Below are 23,066 nucleotides of genomic sequence, written 5' to 3' on the forward strand. Positions count from 1 at the left end.
TAAATAACCATGTTCAAAACAATCTTCTGTTTATAATTAGTCCTATTTAGACACATAATGACATAGCAAATGACGTGTTTTAGCCAAGTGCTGTGCCTTGTGAAACTAAACAATATACATTATGATCTATAGCTTCACACTTCTGTGATTTTTATGTAAATATAGGAAGTGTGTTGTGCTGAAAAAAAAACCAGTGCAGTTTAAAGCTGAAAGTACTGTACAATAGTTTTATTTCCCTAGAAGTATTTAGGGAGAATAAATAGCTTGTGCCTGTTCTATAGTTGCAACACAGTAAAATAGATACTTTTTCATGTCTGATAATATGCTTTATTGGTATTATTTTCCTGTGATAGTTAAATGTTGCTCACATAGGAAAGCATAAATGTACAGATAGCGAAAGGGACTGAACAGTTCCAGTTTCCAGGTTGAAAAATGAGCCTTCTTTAATCCCTTTCCCAGTTTTTTAATCCTGAAATGATTTTTCTGTTTTTGTTACAGTAGAGAACAGTAGAGAACTCAGTTGAATACAAGCTCAACACAGAAGTCGGTGTAGTATGTAAACATCTCTATGAGCAGCCTGTTTCTTTGAATTAAAGTACTAGCCTTGTGCTGAGTTTTTCAGCGTACAAGATACCACAAAAACAACTACTTGAATTTATATGCTTCCTCAGGGTATATGTGTGTGTAAATTTTAAACTGGTTATGAATATTAGGTAATGGTTTAGCAATTGAAACAGATTGAAATTTTTATTTTTTTTTCCTTCTCAGTTGTGTATCGTGTTGCAGATTTGGTTCTCTGCAAATCTAAAACAGACGTGAAATATAATGGTGTGGTTATCTACACGAAGAGCTTTTTCATTTCTTCGAAGTCAAAAGGAAATTAATAATTGCCCTGGAGGAAAATGTATCTTCCTAACTAATTATCTGTTCGGCAAACACAGTTCAATGTTAAAATAATAAGATGCTGATAAACTGAAATGGCAGCCATTCAATCATTTTAATTTATATCTAGTTGCCTGCCCACAACTCATTACTATTGCCTGTCCCTAAGTTTATTTCTTACTTTCTCTCCTATTGAAGTGCTTTACACCCTTGCCTATATAGAATTGTAGAATGTTTTGGGCTGGAAGGACCTTTAAGATCATCTAATTCCAACTCCCAGCTGTTATCAGAATCACCTCCCACTAGACCATATCACTCAAAGCTCCATCCAACCTGGCCTTGAACACCTCCAGGGAAGGGCATTCACAGTTTCTCTGGACAATGTGCTCCAATGTCTCATCACCCTATGAGAAAAGAATTTTCATGTTCCATATTTTGTCTTCTGTTTAGGTCCCTTCAAGTACTGCAAGGCTGCAATGAGGAGCCTTCTCCTCTTCAGGCTGAATAAATCCAGCAGTTGAGAGCAGTCTTATTTTGAAGCAGAGAAATATTTTAGAGAGCATTCTCAAATGACAATCTCCATTCTAGAACTGTCTTTTTCCATATATTAAGGGTACCAGTGATAGAAATATATATATCCTTCAGATTGTGTGGTGCAGTATGTGTGTGTGTATTTACACACACGAATATTTAATTACAGATGCATCTAAATCATAAATGGTTGTGACATCAAATAGCTATTACAAACAGATTGCACCCTAGGGTTTTAGTTTGTTGTTAGTTTCTGTTTTTCTGTTTTGTTTGTTTGATTGATTTGGCTTTGGGTTTGGTTTTTTGTTTTTTTTGTGTGTGTGTGTATGTTGGGGGGGGGTCATTTTCAGGTTGTCTGACTGATTCTCTTCAGATACTGTATAACTGTGGGCAGGAATTAAGTGGAAGAGAATTTTTATAAGCAGACTCTTGAATACAACATAGATTTATGAAACAACAATGTAGGAGTACTTGGTCTAATATCTCTTTGCATACTAAAGATGAAATTTTGCATCCTTTGGAGACTCCCACTAAAAAAGTAGCTCTATGGATTCAAGGACCAAAGAACACCAACCCAACCTTCCTCTAATTTATTTAAAAAGCACTAAACTTTAGTCTGGTATTAAGTTGTGTGTTTATATTTCCACTACCTTCGTGCTGCAAACGTTTGAGGATATTTTTGCATGATATTCTGTGGATTCCATCAGATCATCTTCCATGATCAGATTCCTCTGATAAATATATCTTATGAACATATATTCTGGGCTTTCAAGTATGCACATTATCTGTAGGTGTATACTATAAAAGTAGTTACACAGAAATCATCTGATGTTTTCAGTAGTTACTTGACAAACTGTGTAATGATATAAAACCATTAGTGAGTACTAATGCTAATATTCACTAATGGTTTTATATCATTACACAGTTTCTCAAGTAACTAATAATCCTGTTTAATGTACAGATTCTAAAAATGTACTGTTATGTATGATCACATGGTATGTATGATGCATGATAATTTTTGCTGTATAGGTGGCGGATTCCATGTCAGCAGATAAAATGTAAACAGATAATTAGTAAGTCATTAGTATTCATCTGTTTTCTCACGAGTTTCATATTTCTAAATGTCACTTTTGTGTAAAGGAAAAGACTGTTCATGCAAAGAAAGGGTAGAAATTCTATTTCGACCGTATATGTTTTATACTTCGTCCACTTTAATAGAGGAGAACTTTGTAAATAACATTCCTTACACTGAATGAGGTTTCAAAGACTTAGGAGATGAAATAAAAAGAGCATTCCCTAAGTACCAAGTACCTTATTTTATTGTATGAAGTAGCACAGTCCTCAGGTTTCATAATACTTTCATTTATTGATGAAATGATCACACATACTATTCCTGGAATATGAATTATGTAATGTAAAACATTAGGGGAGTAATGTCTCAGGTTGTGCAAATACGTTGTGGGGGTGGGGGTGAAACACAGTGTATGTTGGTTGTTGAATACAACTGCAGCAAGGTAAGGTTCCTTGTGAGAGCCCTTGCAGTGCCCCTTGCCATCTCAGCTGTTTGGTATTGCAGCCTAACCTTCTTTTTTTCCAACAGACGCTACCCACTTTAGGAGCTTTGGTCCCTGAGGTGCGTAATGGGAGGCATCCTTGTGTGCACAAATGCTAACGGATCATGATAACGTACATTTTTCTTGCTAAAAGTGCATTTTGGGGCTGAACTATAAATCTATGCATGGTGTTCTGTGTTGTTGTTTGGAAGGCTCTGTCTCATTAACTCTTTAATTCTTATTTGGATTAGAGAAAGATAGATTCAACTGGGTAGTTATTATCTGACGGTGCTTTCTGGAGCAGTTCTGAATCCTAGAAGCTCCATCCTCTCAGTTAATGGGTAGTGATCTCAGTGTGAGAGTTCAAGGAGAGAAAAGAGGGTGGGGGATATTTAAAAATGGGTGGAAAAGATTGTTTTGGTAAGTACTGTTTTGAAAGGTATTTGCTCTGGCATATACCAAAAGAACAGAAAAGTTCACAATTCTTTGAGCCGTCAAAATGTACGATAGCTTTTAAAATGCTGTATTCAATATTTTTGTCAACCTCATGCATGTTCTCTAAACAGAGTCATTCACAGATGCATTATCCATTTTGTATGCTTCAATTAGAAAAGATATTAAATACAGAACAGTTGTTGTGTCAGCATTTCTTATGCTGAAAAATAAATGTTTGCATTTTTAAAACCATTTCTTCAGTGCATGTTAAATTTGGATTAACATTGCTAGAACTTGCAGAATATTATCCAAAGAAGGTTTTCTTAAACTGTTTTGACTTGATAAGAGAATGGCACTTGTTGGTTCCTGACAATCTTGGATATCTTAGTAATGTTACATTGTGGTTCCTGAAAGAAAGAGAGGTGATAGGAAATACTATATTAGTACTCACTTGGAAAAATAGACCTTCAAGTATAGTGTCATCAAATATCTATATTTGATTTTTTATAACACTTTAGAGAATTCCGTATCAAGAATATACATTTTCCTTTAAATTGTGTGGAGTATATGGCCTGAGTTTTGTGGTCACTGCTTAGGAGGAATTGTTTTGATCTGTAAGGCAAGCAATTGTTTTGCTTATGGGACAGGTAGTGTAAATTGCGGAAAGCACGTTGCTATTGCATCAGTCATAGAGCCAAGGCCAAATGAGGATATTTGCTGTTTTGTCTCATGCTGGAATAAAGAACAGTATCAAAAATTTTGTTTAAAGTAATTGTTACTGTATTTTGCTCAAAAATGGGTGATAACAGAAATTTTGGTTATTGTGGTAAGCATCCTTAATTTTCAACTGTATATAAATACTTTTTCTCTAAGTAAAAGAAGAATTTCGATGCCAGATGTTACAAGGTCTCTTTTGAATGGTGTTTTTAAGCTCTTAATATACCCATAATCTATATGTCAAATCTGTTCCTTTCTGTTAACTTTGAATCGTCTAGACTTTTAAAAATCCTCTCTCCTTCAGTAATTTTGGTTTTGAATTGCAGTTCTCTACTATTCATGTGTCTACACTTCTGAAATCTCATTTAATTTCTGAATATTTTGCAATATCCAGTTTTGGCCTTATAAGATTAGATAATATAAAATTCTGTTTATGGTGTTATTCTCAATTTGTATAGAGTGTGTTGACTTTTAAGAGTAGAGTTTGAAACATCAAAGCCATTCTAAATATGTAGTGAGTTATGAAATTTCCTTTATGCTGAAGCGTCATACTTTCTATCCTTAGCACTAGCCAATATCACTGTGCATTAAAGTTTGTGTTAGCTCACAAGCGTACTGTTTGGATGCTCAGAAACTAGCCAGAAACAGACTAGAAACTAGTTCTAATTTCTAAAAATAATGAAGCACGTAAACACAGAGCTGCTGAATTCTCTGACAGCATTCTCAACCTTAGGGCTGAATTTCATTACTTTAGTTGTTTCTACTGTTTTCTGTGTAAAACGATGGCATTGTAGCCTAGATACTTGGATCTTTTTGAAATGGTCAGTTATTCAAAGCTTCCAAGAACTGTGTTAACTAACTTCTTAGAAGTCTCCTTTTGTGGACTTCCTAATTTTTTTCCTGAAACATAGTTTTTTAGATTGCCTTTTATAGATAATCTTATTATAGAATTGTAGAATCAAAGGGATTAGAAAGGACCTCTGGAGTTCTAATGCAGGTTCCCTAGAGTAGGTTGCACTGGAAAGTGTCCAAATGGGTTTTGAATATCTCCAAAGAAGGAAACTCCACAACCTCTCTGGGTAGCTTGTTCCAGTGCTCTGCCACTCTCTAAATAAAGAAGCTTTTCCTCATGTTCAGTTGGTGCTTCATGTGTTCCAATTTGTGCCTGTTGCCCCTTGTTCTGTTGCTGAGCACCACTGAAAAATGGGATTGTACCCATCCTCCTGACAACTGCCTTTTAGATATTTATAAACACTGGTAAGATCCCTTGTGAGTCCTCTCTGCTTCAAGCTGAACAATCCCATGTTTCCTCATAAGGGAGGTGCTCCAGGCTCCTTATCGTCCTTGTGGCTCCCTGCTAGACTCTTTCTATAAGAGTGTAACTTAAACTGGAGAGCCAAGAACTGAACATATTACTCTTCCAGATATCACCTCCCTCAACCCTCTGACCGTACCTTTTCTTATTGTCTTTCATGGCCACAAGGACATACTCTTGGTTGATTTGCTGTCCAGCAGGGCACCCAGAACCTTCTTTGCAGAGCTCCTTTTCTAGCAGGTCAGCCCCTAATCTAAACCAGTGCTTGCAGTTATTCCTCCCCAAGCATAGGACTCTACACTTGCCCTTGTTGAACTTCGTTAGCTTTCTCTTCACTCAACACTCCACTTGCTGAATGGTCTTGCTGAATGGCTGTGCAGCCTTCTGGTGTGTCAGCTACTCCTCCATACTGGTATCATCAGCATATTGCCACAGTTCTGCAAAGTGCCTGACTACCCAAAGCAGTCAGGGGTGATTTGGGCCACTGTTTGCTTCAGGATTAGATTGAGGCTGGGTTGGTGTTCAAATTTAAGGAAACCAACAATGATAGAAAAACAGTGGTGAGAAACATCTGTGTTACGGTGATTCTAGAAAGGCATAGTGTTAAGTTAGAAACTATTCCATTCCTCCCCAGGGAGCCTGTGTCATTGCTTCTTACCAGCTTAAACTGCTAGAGAAAAAGTGGCATGGATTAATTGCTTGTGCAGTCCCTTAGGCTTTATCAGAAGTACCTCAGAGATGGTATGGAATATAAATGGTTAATGTTTAGTGAAATATTTACAGAGGACAATTGCAGGGGATGCAACAGTGTCCTTCATGTTCTTTTCCAGTGCAGTAGCTTTGTGCCAGCCCTTTCCCCTGACAATTGAAACCCTTCTCGCACTTGTGAAGTGAGGAGAGTGGCTGGAGAGCAGTCAGGATTGGTTTTACTGATTCTATTTGACAAACATCTGCTTGTCTTAATTTATGGTGCATTTTTGGACAAACTAAAAGGACATGCTGGGTGCAGTTTATAAATAGGATAAATGACATGCAAAGAGCAAGGACAATTTTTGCTTTCAGAGTTTTCTGAAGTGACCTGACAAGAGTTGCAAATGTGATGACAACAACATACGAGCTTCTAAGCGTTTCTTTTTCAAAAAACAATCTGATTGTGCTGTGTATCACCATCAGAAGTTGGCAGCTGCTTAGAATCTAGTGTAGAATCAGAACTTCAGCTGGTTTCCTTCTGAAACAAAATGCCTTTTTTAAGAAAAAGTTACTTTAAGGTTCAGCCTCTTATAGATAGACCATCAAATGATCATGGTACATTTAGAACAGGTATATTTTATTGAAAGTGGTGAAATACTCTTGAAACATCCAGCCTTTGTTAACAGTTAGAGATTGTGAGATATAACTGATCTGTTAAATTATTACATATTTTGTATGATTGGTTTTAATTTTCAGTATGTTAGCAATGTCAGATTATCTTTTCAGATTGCATTAATTTCTGTTGTGACTGCACACCTTCATCCATCTACTGTCTAGTCATTATGAAATGTCCAGGCAGATAGATATCTTATGAAGTGGAGAGTCATTGTGTAGTAGCTTGACTGAGATATCATTTTCATTAAAGTAGAATCTGACATTACTTTCTAGTCAAAAAGCATAGAGGTGTGATCTTAGCTATTGTTTTGTAGCATTGTATAATGTGTTTAAATGTTTAATTTTCTCTTTTTTCTTTTTTTTTTTTCTTTTTTTTTCTGAAGGAAAGGCAGGCAACAGTGAAAAAAGAAAAGGGTTGTCCGCAGCAAATGAACAAACTGGGAGAACGAAACAAAATGCAGAGAGCAAATTCCATCACCGTAGATGGACAAGGTCTTCAGGTGTGATTACTGTTATTTTAATTTTAAGAGAAATTAAGACAACAATAGAGTAACCAATCTTTAAAGAGAAGATTTTCCTATGCATTAGTTCTTCTAATATTTCACTCTTACATATTAAAAAAAAATAATAAGCAAAATTCTTCCATCTTTACAGTAATCCCACGCAAATACTCTGCTTCTCATATGATTGGTAGGACTTAATGAGATGGAGGGCAAACATTAGCTGTAAAGTACTTGTGCCATGAGTGAAGCTGGATTTGATGATTTTAGTGTTTGTAATTCAACAATTTTTTGAATTTATGCTATAAATCTATTACTTGGTTAGTGTTGATTCATCCTGTTTTCACTTTTTAACTGAAAGATGGATGGATTAAATTTCAAAGATGTTATTTCTCCAGGTATTGCCAAGGAGAGGATTTGGTACGCCAAAATTCAGGGTGGAGAAAGGCAAAGTGGGTTTCAGTAGTAGCAATGCTACTGTAGGGTAAAGTCAGTGTTCATGTATGTGATGATTCTTCTTGAGTTAAATGATTACTATGATAACTATGTGATAATCGTTTACTAAACATAGTAGACTGTTCTCTCTTCCTTTTGATGTGCTACAACTGAGCTTCAGTAAAAATGATTCTGTTATCATAGATCAAACACTGAATGCTTTATAATTATTTCATAATGTATACCATTTCGCCTGTATAGAAAGACATAATATTTCCTCTTTTTAGGTTAGTGAAACATTCTCTTTATGACGACTCAGAGGGAAAAAAGAAAGAAGGGTAAAACTTATTCAGCCTCACGATGCTAGTAGATGACCTAGCATTATACTACTACGGTGGTCATTATCCATGGCTCTCAGCTCTGTCGTCATGTACTTGCCATCCTCGTAGGCTGCATTACTCTTCAGATCATTTGAGACAGACAGAGCATAAAGCAAAAGGGGTAGAGTATTTGCTGATGGAGTAATCAAGCTCTGTCAAACACAGTGTAAATAGTAGTTTTAATAGAATGGTACTGGAAGTTGGAAAACTCTATGTTTTCTAAGTATGCTTCCAGTGAGCACAAAAGCTCTAGGTTGAAGAGTATCTTTGAAATGTCCTTTTGGTAGCAATGTATCATCATGATTTTTGGTTTTACTTCTAGTGTTAGAGTGCTTGTGCTCATAGCTTGTTGTCTGCAATCATTCAAGTCGGTATTTCACACTCCTGTGACACAGTGCCTGATAGGTTCAAAACAGTAATCTCTTAGCACCACTCTTGCATATGCAACATTCTTAAATTATTAAAATCCTCTTTTAGATAATTATGGCATTAGATTTTCTGTAATTTTGTTATTGTGAGCCAAAACTTATCTCTTTCCAGTATGAGTCCAAAACTTGGAATTTGTAATTGCACTTATTATTGTTTACAAAGTATCGTATTACACTGATAGCATTAGAGATAATTCTGCAATGATGTATTTAATTTTTTGATCTTCATATAGTCACTGTTTCTCTCTGTTAAATAAAATTGAAGTAATAAGAATCCATCTTTGCACAAACAATTACAAGGCCTGCTCTGGAAGTAATGCCTCCTAGTTTGTTATGTCGGCCCAAATTGTCAGAGGCAGGTATTGGTGGAATGGCTGTAGAAGTTGAACCTTTCTGCCAGCATTCCCTTAAATTTTGTTGGCATGTGGCCGATGGCAGCGGTGTGGCAGTCTGACAGAATGGCATCTGACATGGAAGTGCAGATGAAGCAAAGATGTGAAACTGAATTCCTTCACGCACAAATAATGGCACCCACTGCTACGTCGACACTTACTGAACATCTGTAGAGACCAAAGAGTGGATGAGAGCACAGTGAAGTGGTGAGCAACGTGTTTCAGTAGTGTCAACAGCATCATAAATGACAAGCATGTTCTGGACAGCCATGCACATTTGTCTCTCAGTGAAATGGAGAGCAACTTGATAAACTCATCTGCACAATTCAGTGGATTACAACTATGAACGTGTATGTGTAGCTGAGTATCATCTTCAGTGCACTGGAAATGGTGGCAACGTTGGAATATTACAGTTTATGCCAGGTTGGCCCCACAGATTCTCACACAGGAACAGAAAGAACACCATATACAAGTTTGTCAGGTCCTGTTGAACCAATTCAAGATTGAATGTGACAGTTTCCTGAACTGCATCATTACCAGTGACAACATGTGATGAAAATGCATAGCTAATAATGGTGACTGTTGAAAAAAAATAGTGTTTTGAAGCTGAGAATTTGCTCTATCAAATAGTGTCAATGTGCTTTTTGCATCTGTTATAGTTTCCATTGAAACAAATAGGAAGCATTACTTTCAGAGCAATCTTCATAAATTTTTTTTATTGGTAACAGTGATCATAAGCCTGGTCATTGTGAAAGATAAATGGACTCCAAAGGATACCATCATGAAAGACAGATCTGTGGGACTGTTGAAGTTATGGTGTTTTTTTTTTTCACTCACAGATTGTATAACTTTGAAATGTTTTCCACAGTCAAAATAGAACTAAGTAGGCTTGTTCTCAAAAACATTAAGTCACTTGTCCAGTTACTGCACAGAAGTTGCCTTTATATCCTTCTAGACTAAGGCCTAAAAATGTTCACCTTTTCAGTCTAAAACTTTTAATTGCATTACGTAAAAATCTATATTATTTAGAAAATCTATAAAACAATAATTGGAAGACATTATTTTAGAATTGAGTGGAACACAAACTACTTGTTCAGTTATTGTTTTTTGATGATCTTAAACTTACCTGCAATAGTAAAGTTCTGAAATAAAGTATTTTTATTTTATATATGATCAAATCTAAGTTTTTGTTGAGAAAAGTATCATGACCAATCTTTCCTTCCATCAGACAGCTGTGTGCAGATAACTTAGTGACAGTGGAGATCTGCACAACTTAAAGACAATTAATCATAGTTAAGCACATTCATCTTGCTTCTTTCCAGCTAACCAGCATAATGATCAGGATTATTATTTCTAATTAGAGGAAGTAATAGATCATGTATAACCTTAGGATGAGTCTCATTAATTAACCTGCATCCTAAGGGATTTCAGTAGGTAGTTCATCTCTGTCACAATGAACACCATTGGTTTACACGTAGTTCACAGGGACAAACATCATGGGAATTGGCTAAATAACTAAAATTGATTAAAACAGTAGATAAAAATTAAATATATGACAAACTTCACTATATCCTGTAATTTGATATATGTTTCAACATGCACCACTGTACTGAAATAATCTACAGTGACAGAATCTGATCTGGGGTTAGTTTTGTACTTGGTTTAATTCTGAAGTTTGCTGGAGCTTTTCCTTATTATGTGCTAAATACTGGATCAGAATTTGATCAATTGTTTATGAAGTTATGGATGGAACTGACACTGTACTGCTGAACACATGCTACTGAAGGAAGAGTGCTTTCAGATGTCTGTTTGACTATGTGCCTGTGTTTACAGGATACCTGTAAGACATGTTATGTTCCTTGGTTCTGTCCTAAATTAAATTATGTGGAACATTCAAATGAAAAGATTTTGTTGTTTCAGCAGTTGTGATTAATGATTTTAAGCAAGAACTTTACGTACGTTATTTTGAAACAGTAAGCCTAAGCTTTATCATCTCTGTAGCTGATAAGTAGTGTATGACTTCAGAGATGTTGGCTTTAAACTCTTAATATTTTTTTAAACATTCTAGACTTATGTAAGCCTTTTACATTTTTTTTTATACATAGAGCAATGACAGTGAACACTTCGGTTTTATACCATCTGATATTATTATTATTACTTCGAAGGAAGAAGTTAGTTTGTAAGCCATAGTTTGTCCTTCTTTTGTGTTTTCTTCTTTCCTTTAAAATTTCAAGCTTTCTAAATTGTTCAGAGGAGCTGGTTATTATTCTGTTTGTAACATTTTTAAAGCATATGAATTCATATCATATCAAATATTGCAATTTTCTGTCATTTATTAAAAATTAAAAAACAGCTACATGGAGTTTAAGATTTCATCCTTTATTTCGCCTTTATAGTACAGTGTCATTTCCTCTTCTCACTGCAAAATGCAGTTTCTTCATAGCTTTTTTTCCATAGGAAATCATTATTTTGTCAGAATCAATCATGTATTTCTTAGATTTGAAGTTTTCTTCTCTATTGAGAAGATATTGACAGATATAACCTACATATAGCAGTATTGTTTCCAATGGAATTACAGGTTAAAATGACATCACAGTTGTATTATGGACACCTAGCATTAAACACGTGTGTGTGTATACATGCATTTAATTGTATTAGTATGTATTACTTTGCCACAAATTACGAGTTTTATATATATATGTATATAAATTAAGTATTACTGTAAATTGTAGAATTGCTGCCAGCTAGGTTACAGAACTTAACATAGTTTGCATTAAGCCTTTTGCTTTCTGTCTGCTGTAAGAAAAAAAGAGTGCAACACAGCATTAATGAGCAGCTGTGTTATTCTCTCCTTTTAGATCACTCCAGTTCCAGGCACTCATCCACTTTTAGTTTTTGTCAATCCTAAAAGTGGTGGAAAACAAGGAGAAAGGTAAGACTTGCTCTCTCTCTCTCTCTCTCTCTTACATTTTCTCTCCCTTCTAATTTCTGTAATATATTTTAAAATGATTTTTAAGGCTTCATATATGAAAAGTCCAAAATTTCAGTATTTTTTATAATGGTGTGCTTCAAGTTTTGACATACCGTTGCCCTGTTTAGAAGAGGTACACACCAGCATACAGTTAGAAATCCTGCAGTTAAAAACTAGAACAAGCTCTAGGTTTAATTTAACATCAGAAGGAGAACTTATATTCCCTGTATGATTTTGTGTGATTTGCATGCAGACGTGTTGTTACATTTTGACTTTTATATTGTAACTTCTAAATTAGAATGTTTTTATTTTGGTGTCATTGCTGTAATTTATTGTTTAAGTCTTGAAAATGTTAGTCATCTAGCCAAGATCAAGCTGAAGATGATACATAGGTACTGGATTATGTGAATACCAAAAAGGAGGGATTCAGTGTGTTTCTAAAGCTTTGAACAATTGAGCACTTGAGTCAACTTTCCCTACCAATTTAATGCTGATTCCTTTAGACCGCTTCTTTGAAACACTGTTTCTTAAAAAGCCATCCAACAAAGGGGGGTTAAGAATTGTTGTAAGGACAATGATGATGTAGTGTTGTAAGCTGATGCTCATCTAACCAAAACTGCACTCAAAGTCCTCTGAAAGAAGATACTAGAATCTAGAAGCTGGATATTTGTTCCCTGTACTGATATACCTGAATATCAGCAATGTCAACAGTGCCACTTATGTTGAAGATGGTTAATCCAAAAGGTTCACCGTACCTACTTCTGCAATCATAAGAATATGCTACAAACCAACAGTTGACCATAAAACATTCTTTTTTCAAACATAGCATTTGGTGGTCCTGATGGGCAATCAGGAGCATTGTAGGGGTGATGCAGTAGCATGCAGTTTGCCTTTTTTAGAGTCCAGATAGAAAGTGAGTAGATCAGAGATCCAGTCTGGAAGAATATAAATAAGAAGTACATTTGAGAGCCATACTTATTTAGTCATAACCTAGGCACAAATTAGTTAAATACTGTTTCACAGCTTTCAGTCCCCAGCTCAGAATTGGTCTCAAGTTCACTATCTGAATGAAGTTGATACACACGAGGCACGTCATGAAATATTAGATATTCTCTGGCATAAAAGCAAATTTGAAACATTTTCTCCGGTTAGAGCTCCCGTTTCCATTCATAAATTGCAGTCTGACACTCTCCAGTTTATTTTGATGCAATTGTTACTGGTGCCAAACTGATCAAAGAGGTTATTTGAATTTAAAAAAAATGAATCCCACTTTATTCACTAACACTGTTACCTTAAAGTGGTATTACACACTGAAGTATATAGCAGTGGGATATCAGTAGGAGTAGAGGATAGGTTGTAACAAAAACACAGTTTCCAAAACAGGCTGGGAGGTGATGGGGGAATGGGGGAAAAAAAAACACCAAAAAAACCCTCCACTGATTTTTGTGGATGAGAATTTCATTATCTTGATTCATTGAAATCAAAGTGGCTTTTTTGAGAACTGTTTCCCAGTCTTTAGGATTTTCTCTATTTGAGAGATCATGATGAATTGAGTTATGATTTCTAATTGACTTTCATCGAACACAGAAAGGTTACTGCAGATACTGTCAAGGCTCCAGTGTTCCCACAGTTCCCTGTATGAGATTTTATGCCTTGCCATATGGTAACCCAACCCATTTCATTGCCCTTAGACTTACAGAGATTGCGTTCGTCCATCCAATAACCAGTTGAATAAATGTACTCCCCTAAACAGTACTCTTGCCTTTTCCTTTTGTATATTTTTTTCCCTCTTGCCCCTAAAAAAAATAAATAAATAAAAAATCTCTAAAGCACAAAGGAAGGGACTGAAGATTGCTCTAAAGAAACAAAGCTAAATGCTTTTGTTATGGTTTTTCAGTGTTGAAAAAGAGGTGTGGTGAGAAAGGAACATGTGGAAGGAATGTATTCAGACACCAGAGCTACTTTGTCAACAATCATACAGATTACCTTATTGATGTGTTTCAAAGCTTGAATTGTTAGAAAACCAGTTTTGCAGAAGGTATAGTGATAAATATCATGTCCTTTATCTAGGTTTCTCTTTTAAAAACTAATAGCATTATTTTCAGATATAACTGAAAAAAAAAAAAAAATAGAATGCTATGAAAATAATCCAGTTGTATATTCTTATAAATAGATTAATATTATTGCCCATCACCTGAAATATAACTGAATTTAAACAAGTTTATTTTGGACTTTATCAGTTTAGTACAGTGTATAATCCATATGTATGTGATAAATTAGAACTGAAGTGTAATTTAATGTTTATTAAGGAGAAAATTGCAAATTGGAATTAAAGTTGATGAGCTTAAAACTTTCACATACCACAAATAGATTTCAATTAAAAATGAAGTTGGATAGGAGTTCAGCAAAGCCAGTCAGATATCTTTCTCAGGACAAATCACATCATAGCTTGTTTTCAGTGAATGCACATTTCTGAATGAACATTTCTTGCTTCATTTAGTCCGGAAAAAAAAAAAAAAAAAAAAGAGTACATTCATTTCACCCCATAGCTAACATTCCTGTTTTCCTGAGTTTAAGATCTAACAAATTAAGATGGTAGCTTTCAGTAATCAGTGAATACAGAGAATGCACTTAGTACCTCATGGACAGAATAGTTGATTTCAACAGAAAGAATATACAACTGGCTATGTAAGAATATCCAGCTAGTTATGGGCTGTAGTGTTTCTAAACACTGCTATTGTTAAGGGTAATGCTTCTCCAATAAGATAGCTAGAATCTAAATCATGCTGTTGTTTTGCCATACTCATTACTTTATTTTCCCCTTCCCCATTTTCCAATTTATTTGCCTGACCAGCAGGTGAGTTTAAACAATTGTTTCCTTGACAAATGTGCGGTTGGATGCACTGGAGATCAGCTTCCGTACACTGACGTTTCCTGCTGACTCTACGTTCAGTGTCTTTGCAGTACAGGTGGATGTTATCTTTGACCTTTGTTGTTTTCTAATAACTTTTATTCAGAGTATTTCTTCCCTCTAGCCTGTGATTAGTTTGGATTTCTAATCTTTCATTTAGCATTGAGACAGTATTTCAACAGAATCATTTTCTGTTGGTCCTTCCGAAATGTTTTATATGTGGGAGAAATTGCCCATATTCTTTTATTTTCAAGGTGGAGGCCTTGGCTTCTTTGCTCTCTTTCTGAAATGTTGCATTTCCCGGATGGCACAGAGCTCTGCTGTGGCCAGGTTTTTCTCCAATGCAGTCAACTTTACTGCAGTTCTGAATTGCTAAGTTACCGGTTTCTGTCCATTTCTTTTGTCTCTAAAGGAATGATCTTATTATTTTAGGAGGCTCAGTCTAACTCAGCCCAAGCAGTCAGAAGAAGTTTCTTCAGCAGCAAAGCTATTCTTGAGTGATCCCATCCCTCTTGGCCACTCCTGCTTTAATTTTTTACCACCTCAGCTATGCTAATACAACTGCTGTAGGATTCATAAGAAATTTGGGCCTGATTTAATGAGATACAGGAGGAGGGAGTGGAGGGGCAGGGGAGGAAATGACAGCAAAGAAATTTTACTTAGGATTTGAATTTTGGCTTGAATTTATTAATTAATACAGAATAACCCTATGAACAGTTACAGAAATAGACCTGTTTGTTGAATTATCATGGGTTCAGAACAACCTGGAGGCCATAGTGGCCAGTGTCCATTTAATAAGCCATCTGATATTGCCATCTCAAAATGCTGTGTTGTAGCGTTACCCAATTTGCTGTCTCATGGCTCTGTCTGAGCAAATCTTCAGTCACAAGATAACCATGTCCGGTTCCTTCCTTAAATACAGAGGCAACATGTCTACAGACAAGTCAGTATAAGTAGGTTTTTCAGTACTGCACACATAAAACTGGAAGACTAAATCATTGTCCATTTACCAGTCTTCAATGTGTCACGCTGTCAGATCTAGTTACATTTTAGTACAAAGGCAAATTTTTATAGTTTCTTCTTCTTTGGTGTCACTGAAATGAATAATCAAGTTATGAATTTTATGCAGACTAGTATACTTAAATGTGTTATAACTTAGAGCACGATGTGTCGTTTGCAGTGAGTCATTAAAGAGTGATTATCTGGTATTGATGTTCACTTAGGACCTGTGGAAGGCATACAATGATTCAAAAATAATTAAATCTAATAACTTTACCACTTCAGGTGGACTTCCAGGTTTTGGTTAGAGGTACCTTGCTCCTTCTGTATTAGGAAGGCTGTTGTAGCATTTCTCTGATACCTTACATAACAGTACTGTAAGCTTAGGTTGTGGCTACTATGTTATATAGCACTTAACCTTTAGGCAAATAACAACCCTTTAGAACTTCCTAACTATCCTATTTAAGAACTCCTTGTCAGTTGCAGAGGTTAAATTAAATTTGACCAATTAATTCCTGTATCGTGGAAAAGCAACTCACACATGCTAACAAAAAAATTTAAAAAGGGATCTTTTTATGTCAGTAAGATACTTCATACGGATTGAAAGTGTACTGTCTTGTAAATCCACAGTTGAACATCTGATTTAGTTGTCATCACAACATTTGATAATAGTGTGCATGCTGGCAATTGAAACCAGTCATTTCACATTGATTTCTTCTGTCATCAGCGGCATCAGGAATAAACTGTATTCAGTGTGTTTGGACATAATGCTTTATGAAGAAGCTGATATACTAAATAATTGAGAAATTAAGAAAATGTTCAAATTTGGAGTTTTATATGTAGTTATGAATTTGCTTGTATTCAGTATTGTAACATCCTTTTCTTCCACCTAACCTGATAAATTGTGCATTTCTTCAGTATACGTATATATGTAGTCCCTCAATCCCTAGACACATAGATTGTGTCTAGACAGTTTTGTTGTCTTGAATTTCAAACTGTGTTGTCATTTTTAAATAAATTCAGCTCCTGTTATCCTTCTGTTTTACTTAGGTCAGTAGAAAGAAAGGGAGATATCTTCCAATGGGGAGGGAAAAAAAGTTTTTTTAAAAAAGCATCAGGATATTAAGTAGCTTGGAAAACATAAGCATTAAAATTAAAAGCAGATAAATGAGTTAATAATTCAAACCATTGTCATAGATCCCAGATATCATTCTTTCAGGTATTCATTCTTTCTGAGCTCAAACTCATGTGCTTCTTTATAAGAAACCATGGAGGTACAACACTGTTATCAGTGAAGGAAATTACATTTCTAGTCTTTGTACTGAAGAATGAAAATATTTGTCTTACTTTTAGGACACATAACCTCAAATTTGTAAAGTTACAGTTTTTGAAATATTTTTTGAAATAAATTTTGAAATATTTTTGAAATAGGGAGGTTTTTTATGGGATAGGACAATGTTTTAACTTCTGTATCATTTCTCTCCTATTATTCAGATAATTTTTAATTAGGCATACTTCAATTAAATTTACTTTATTTAAACTTAAACAACAGTTTTACACCTTTTTCATTTTCTTCCCATTTGAATATAATCTGAAAGAGATGTGGAGTTCTCACTAACTGAATCCAACTCTAGTTGACAATAGATTTGCTTTCTCAGGATGTTTTTCAAGCTACAGAGATGTTTTTGGTGGGTTACAGAACCAATTTGTAATTCTACAATTAGAATCTAATTTTGTGTTAATCTCAGGGATAAATCTCTCCTTTTCTGTGAAGCTATTTTAATAATAAACTAAGTGCTCTTCCCAATGCTCTGCTTATTCACCTTTTCTTGTCATCCTACCCCCTTGTCCTATTTTACTTCTGTCTGGGTATACAGCATTTGTATTTGTATCGTAAATAGTTTATAGCATTTAATTTTATCCCTATAACTGTGGGGATTGTGTTCAAATTTATCATTTTATTTCACTGTGTATAAATAAGACCCCGAAATTCAAACCCTGCATTCAACTTCTTTGGTCCTTTGGTTAGTTTAAAAACCAAACAAACCCCACAAAACAAGCAAACAAGCAAAAACCAAAAAAAAAAAAAACAAAAAAAAACCGTGTAAGTAATTTTCTTTTTCTATCTCTTTGACTTCTTTAGAATTTATAGAAAATTTCAGTACCTTTTAAATCCTCGTCAAGTTTATAGTCTTGCTGGAAATGGACCAATGCCAGGGTAAGTCTACAGTTAATATTATTACCAGGAACTCATTTAATGAAATGCAACATAATCAAATAAACAGACTGAGGCACATAGAGCATGCTTGGAATGTATCAGCACTACAGACCTCTGAATGGCTGCAGAAATTTACAGGTATTATTTATTTACATGTACAAATAGAACTGTGTATCATGTGTTTTACTGATAAACGTGCAGTACACTGTAAGAACTGTAGTAAATGTCATTTTCTTTGAAGTTTCTACTGCTATTTTAGCAACCTGGCTTATCTGCAGTTTTCTTTTACATCAAAACATTTGTGCATACGCATAAGTTTCTGTGTGATACGTAGGGTATGAATATATGTATACATATGTATACATATGCTTATTCTTTTGCATGTCAGATATGGAATGTTGCTTCAGATTACCTTGGCTGAGCTTTCCTCATTCAGTCAATAATATTTGGGATGTAGAGGTACAAAAAATGACTAGAATACTTAGATTATGTTGGCAGTGACATTTTATGGGGGCTCAGCTTGGGTGAGTTTCGGAGATTCATTGTTAACTGAATCAGTGTTGCAGTCAGTCAGCTAACATGCCTCTTCCATGACTCTTCAATTTTGTAATAATGTGCGTGGAGGATATTGACAATATATCAAATGCCAACTTTTGCTACTTGAAATTGTCACCTTTTAAAGTAGCATATACCTTGATAGAAGAAAACAGGACAGCACTGATCATCTCATCAAAATAGCTTTGTGTGTATGAGTGCAGTGTTATTTAGTTACATCATTGATAAATGAAATTTCACATCGAGAAAAGTTATTATATTAGTCAAGAAAGACATTAGGAGATGTGTTCAATATGAGGTTTATGCTGTTGTTTATGTATAGTGAGTATCTAGTTTTTCCTTTTTTATTTTTTGAATCTTTGGGTTTTAGTTTTGTTTTTTAATTGAAGGAAGTAAAGGGTGGCAGTGGAAATGCACGTTTTGTGCCTTGCAGTGTTGCATTTCTGTTGTCATTGGTGTATTACTGAAAATAATAGACTAACAATTTCTGTCAGCGCTGCTTATTTTAAAGCTAAATACACAGGAAATTATTCTCTATTAAAACCATCCTATATTAACTGTCCATTCATGTGTTATGTTAGACTTAAAATGTGTTGATGAAAGTGAAAAGCGCTACAACCTTGTTTGAAGTCAGAATTCTCAGTGTACATTGTGCTACAGTGTGGCTAGTGTACAACCTGCAAAATGTTACAAAATCTGCTCAGAAAACAGAAATAATGAGTCGCCTGATTTCTTCCATGTCTCTAATTTTATCTTGTACAGAATGTTACTTCTGTTTGTTTATTCAGACATTATTTGTGTCTTGTTACACTCATCTTGAAGCATATGGAAATTTTAAGTGATACAAAAAGTAAGCAGACTTGAAAAAAATACAGAAAGTTATTTCAGGAATTTATAAAAAATTTTGTCTGATGCAAAAATAGTAACTGATACTGTTTTACAAAGAGCATAATAGAAATGTCATGCTAAGAGATTAAGAGAGCAACTTTTAAAATAAACGAAATACTTGATTTCAAATTAATCTGAGTTCATCAAAACTTAAACAAACAAACAAAACCACCCACCAATTATTGGCTGCATTTCAGGCTATAACTGTTCTTTGGTTTTCATTATCTTGTGATAAAAGAAAATGTATTTTGAAGAAGAAGCACAAGAGGGCAGTGTTAAGTTCAGACCTGTACTGAAAGCAATTTGAGCTCTAAACTTTTGAACTAGAACAGTGGTTTTAGGAAATATTTTCAATTTCTCTTCATATTAGGAATCTAAACAGTTTTACTTCAGAGTCACTTTGAGGCAATTTCTAATTAATTTGCAAACTGAGATTTCATTTTATTAAAGCTGTTTTAGTATGTATTTTTTTTAATTCATTACACAGAAGTAAATAATCCTAAATTTCCAGTTCATTTCTTACCATCACTTCTTGCCTCTGGCAATACTATGTACTCTGTATGTAATTTGTCCATTAAAGCATGCAGTTGAATACACTGTGTATTTAATTTGCCAGTGTTTGTTTCCCTTTCTGTGGGGGCTGGATTGCCTAGTAAAGTCTGCCTGTACATTCATCTGTCCACTCACTCATCAGTCTCTACAATGCCAGATATGCTCAACTGTCAGTCAAAATGTTACATTTATTTAGTATTGTCATTTGCATGGAACAGAGAGGGAAACAGAGAGAGGGGGTTGCACAACATGGAGATAAATGAAAGTGTATTCCTTATGCCAATTACTATTACAGAATGGAAAGGAATAAATGTGAATTTCTTTTAATGCATTTATGATTATTGAAATAAATTTTGTGTTCATTTTTTTTTTTTTCTTTTGAACACTGCTTTCAAACATGTATACTCAACCTATAAAATTTTTATATGATTAGGGTAGAATTTACGTGTTTTCTGCTTGTTTTAACCCACAAATTAGTTATTTAGGAGGCTGTCTTTCTAATGATATACTGTCAATGACTGAGAATAGCATTTGTAAGTTTTCTGTCTTGAGTTCTAAACATCTGTGGTTACTCCGAGTTAATAATTACGGTTCCCTTTAGTTGAAAATGTAGATAGTGGAGAAAAACTAGAGGAACTGGGTAACCTGTAAAAATCCTAAATGTTAGGGTACTGTGAAACTACAGTGTTTTTTGAAAATGTCAATGACTCAGTAATTCTAGGTCATTTGTTATTCCTCTCTAATGGGGAACGGCCATGCTCTCTCATGGCATTGTGTTGGAATAACAGATTCCTTTGCACAATGCAGCTGGAACAGGGTTAAAAAAAAAAAAAAAAAAAAAAAAAAAAACAGTCTTTGCCCAAAGAAAGAAGGGCCACTAGTGGAGTCCCATGTTTAAATTTCTTTGAAAACTGGAATTAGTACTTTCCACTTTCCCTTTCAATATTAATCATTAAAAATTAAAATAAATACTAAATGAATGTTTTGGAACATCAGAACTTGTGCATTTTCCAGTAGATGTGCTGATGGGTAGCGGGTCAGCAGGAAAATGTTTTGAACAAGCTGACAGGAAATTTAGTATTGCCGTCTGAATGTCCAATTACTGAAGTGGATATGTCACCTAGTTTCATAATAGATATGGTGATACTTGGAGAACTGCAGGGACAGCAGCAAAGACACTTCTTTTGGCTGCTTAACATATTTAAGCTAAGGTTTCCAGTGCTCTTTGTGTCAAGACTCGTATACATAATCTATATAAAAATATGGCCATGATGCAAATAAATCACAATGGAGCTGACTTTCTGGCATTGATTCTTTCACAACAATAAAAGTTAACCTGTTGCCGTGCCCGAAAACTGAGGAGCTCTCAGCCAAAAGGCAGCAATATATATTAAACATTGATGTCATAATTAATGGTTTAGACATTCTTTGTTTGGGAGCAGAGATTCGAGTGAGCTGGAGAAACCCTGTAAACTCGACAGCTGAAGACAGACATAAAAGATACTCCACAGTTACAGACTGCCACAGTTAACAAAGTGACATGAAAATTGCCAGGCTGATACATTGTGTAATTTGTGCCTAGCACCTGTGTTTTTAGCCTTGAAAAGAGTTTCCCTGTTTGGTTGTTACATCTCTATAGGAGCCTTCTACTTCTGACAACAACTGTTATTGTGTATTTAATGATCTTCAAGAATCTGAAATTCGGTTATTGTTCACCTCTCAGAGAGGTAAATAATAGCTGGATGAATAGCAGCCAGCCACAGAGCCACATGGCTCTGTTGAGAGGTCACCATTTCCCAAAGGCTTTGTCCCTCTGAAAAGGTTCCTGTTCCCTTAAGTCTATTATTTAAAATGTCTAATTTATGTTATTTTTATACACTATAATAGAAATTATATCCACTAAAGTTGTATTTCTTTGTAAGTCCCTTAACCATTTAATTTGGAGAGCATGTCTTTTTTGAATTCTATCCACAAGTTTACATCAGCCAGCCCTTTTAAACCGTAAGTTCTGTCAGCTTAAAAGATGCCCAGGATAGCCAAACTGAATTCCTACAGCTTGCTGTGTAATTTAGCTGGGAATCTACAGCACCTGGGCCTTTGTAACTTCACAAAGCAATAGGCCTATTTTGAAAATTACACTATTTTCCCTGATTATTGGAATTGATTGCTAGAGTATTTCTTTGCTGTTTGAACACTGGGAATTTACAGAGTATTGTGAGAAGACATATACACCAATAATACTTTGAGGAGATAATAATTGCATAGTTATTTTTTCCTGAAGAAAACCTTGGACTTGATCCATATTTCTTTGAAAGAGAACTATATATATATATATACGCTTTTTGTTGTTGTTGTTTTCCAAAAGACAGAGCAAGCCAGTGTGGTTTAGTTGTTGTCTACAGTTAAGTTATGATTGTACTGTAAATAAATCAGTAGAACTCTGTGAGTCTTAACATGTGAAACTTACTCTTTGGCTTTATCTAAGTGTATTTTTACCTGTAAAAGGGATGTCTGCAATATGCATAGCACAATCTTCAAATATTGTGAATATCAACAGTTTCTAGACTACACTGCTAAAGTTATGGTCCAGAATAATTCATCCCTCTCTTATCCATTGTAGTTTTTCAGTGGTGAATCTACCACAACCTGTTATCTGAAATCTATTTAAAAAGGCTTTGCTTCATCTTTAGCCTCCTTACTATATAGGTTGCTAGAAAAGTAATGCCTCCTATTTATTTCCATGGAAACCACAGCAGTTACAAGGAGCACAGTAACACTATTTGAAAGAAGAAATTCTCAGTTACAAAACTCTATTTTTCAACATAGGGACCGCTGTTTGTTATGCATTTTTACCAGGATTAAACAAGAATCTGCATGCCACACTTACAAAAAAAATGCAGCAGTGAAGGTGACCCACTGTTGCTACTGCCGAAATATGCCACCCACCACCTCATTGTGCTTACATCCACTGTTTGGTCTCCATAAACATGGAGGATGGGTGCAAATTTTTATACATGGAAGAATTCATTCCACACCTTT

The 23,066-nt window shown here is 34.9% G+C and overlaps 1 protein-coding gene across 3 annotated transcripts in view; it reads left to right on the forward strand.

Annotated features, from left to right (window-relative positions):
• The window catches only part of DGKB (diacylglycerol kinase beta), a 326,408-nt gene that overhangs the window by 102,194 nt on the left and 201,148 nt on the right, over window positions 1–23,066 (forward strand). For all 3 annotated transcript variants that reach the window (XM_042816926.1, XM_042816927.1, XM_042816928.1), the window contains 3 exons: window positions 7,182–7,298; window positions 11,792–11,865; window positions 17,958–18,032. In XM_042816926.1, coding sequence (XP_042672860.1) covers window positions 7,182–7,298; window positions 11,792–11,865; window positions 17,958–18,032 — 266 coding nt within the window. The remainder of the gene's footprint in view (window positions 1–7,181; window positions 7,299–11,791; window positions 11,866–17,957; window positions 18,033–23,066) is intronic.

This window comes from Centrocercus urophasianus, unplaced genomic scaffold (assembly GCF_019232065.1).
Source record: "Centrocercus urophasianus isolate 14NV4802_14NV808 unplaced genomic scaffold, USGS_Curo_1.0 seq_16, whole genome shotgun sequence".
NCBI classification, from domain to species: Eukaryota; Metazoa; Chordata; class Aves; order Galliformes; family Phasianidae; genus Centrocercus; species Centrocercus urophasianus.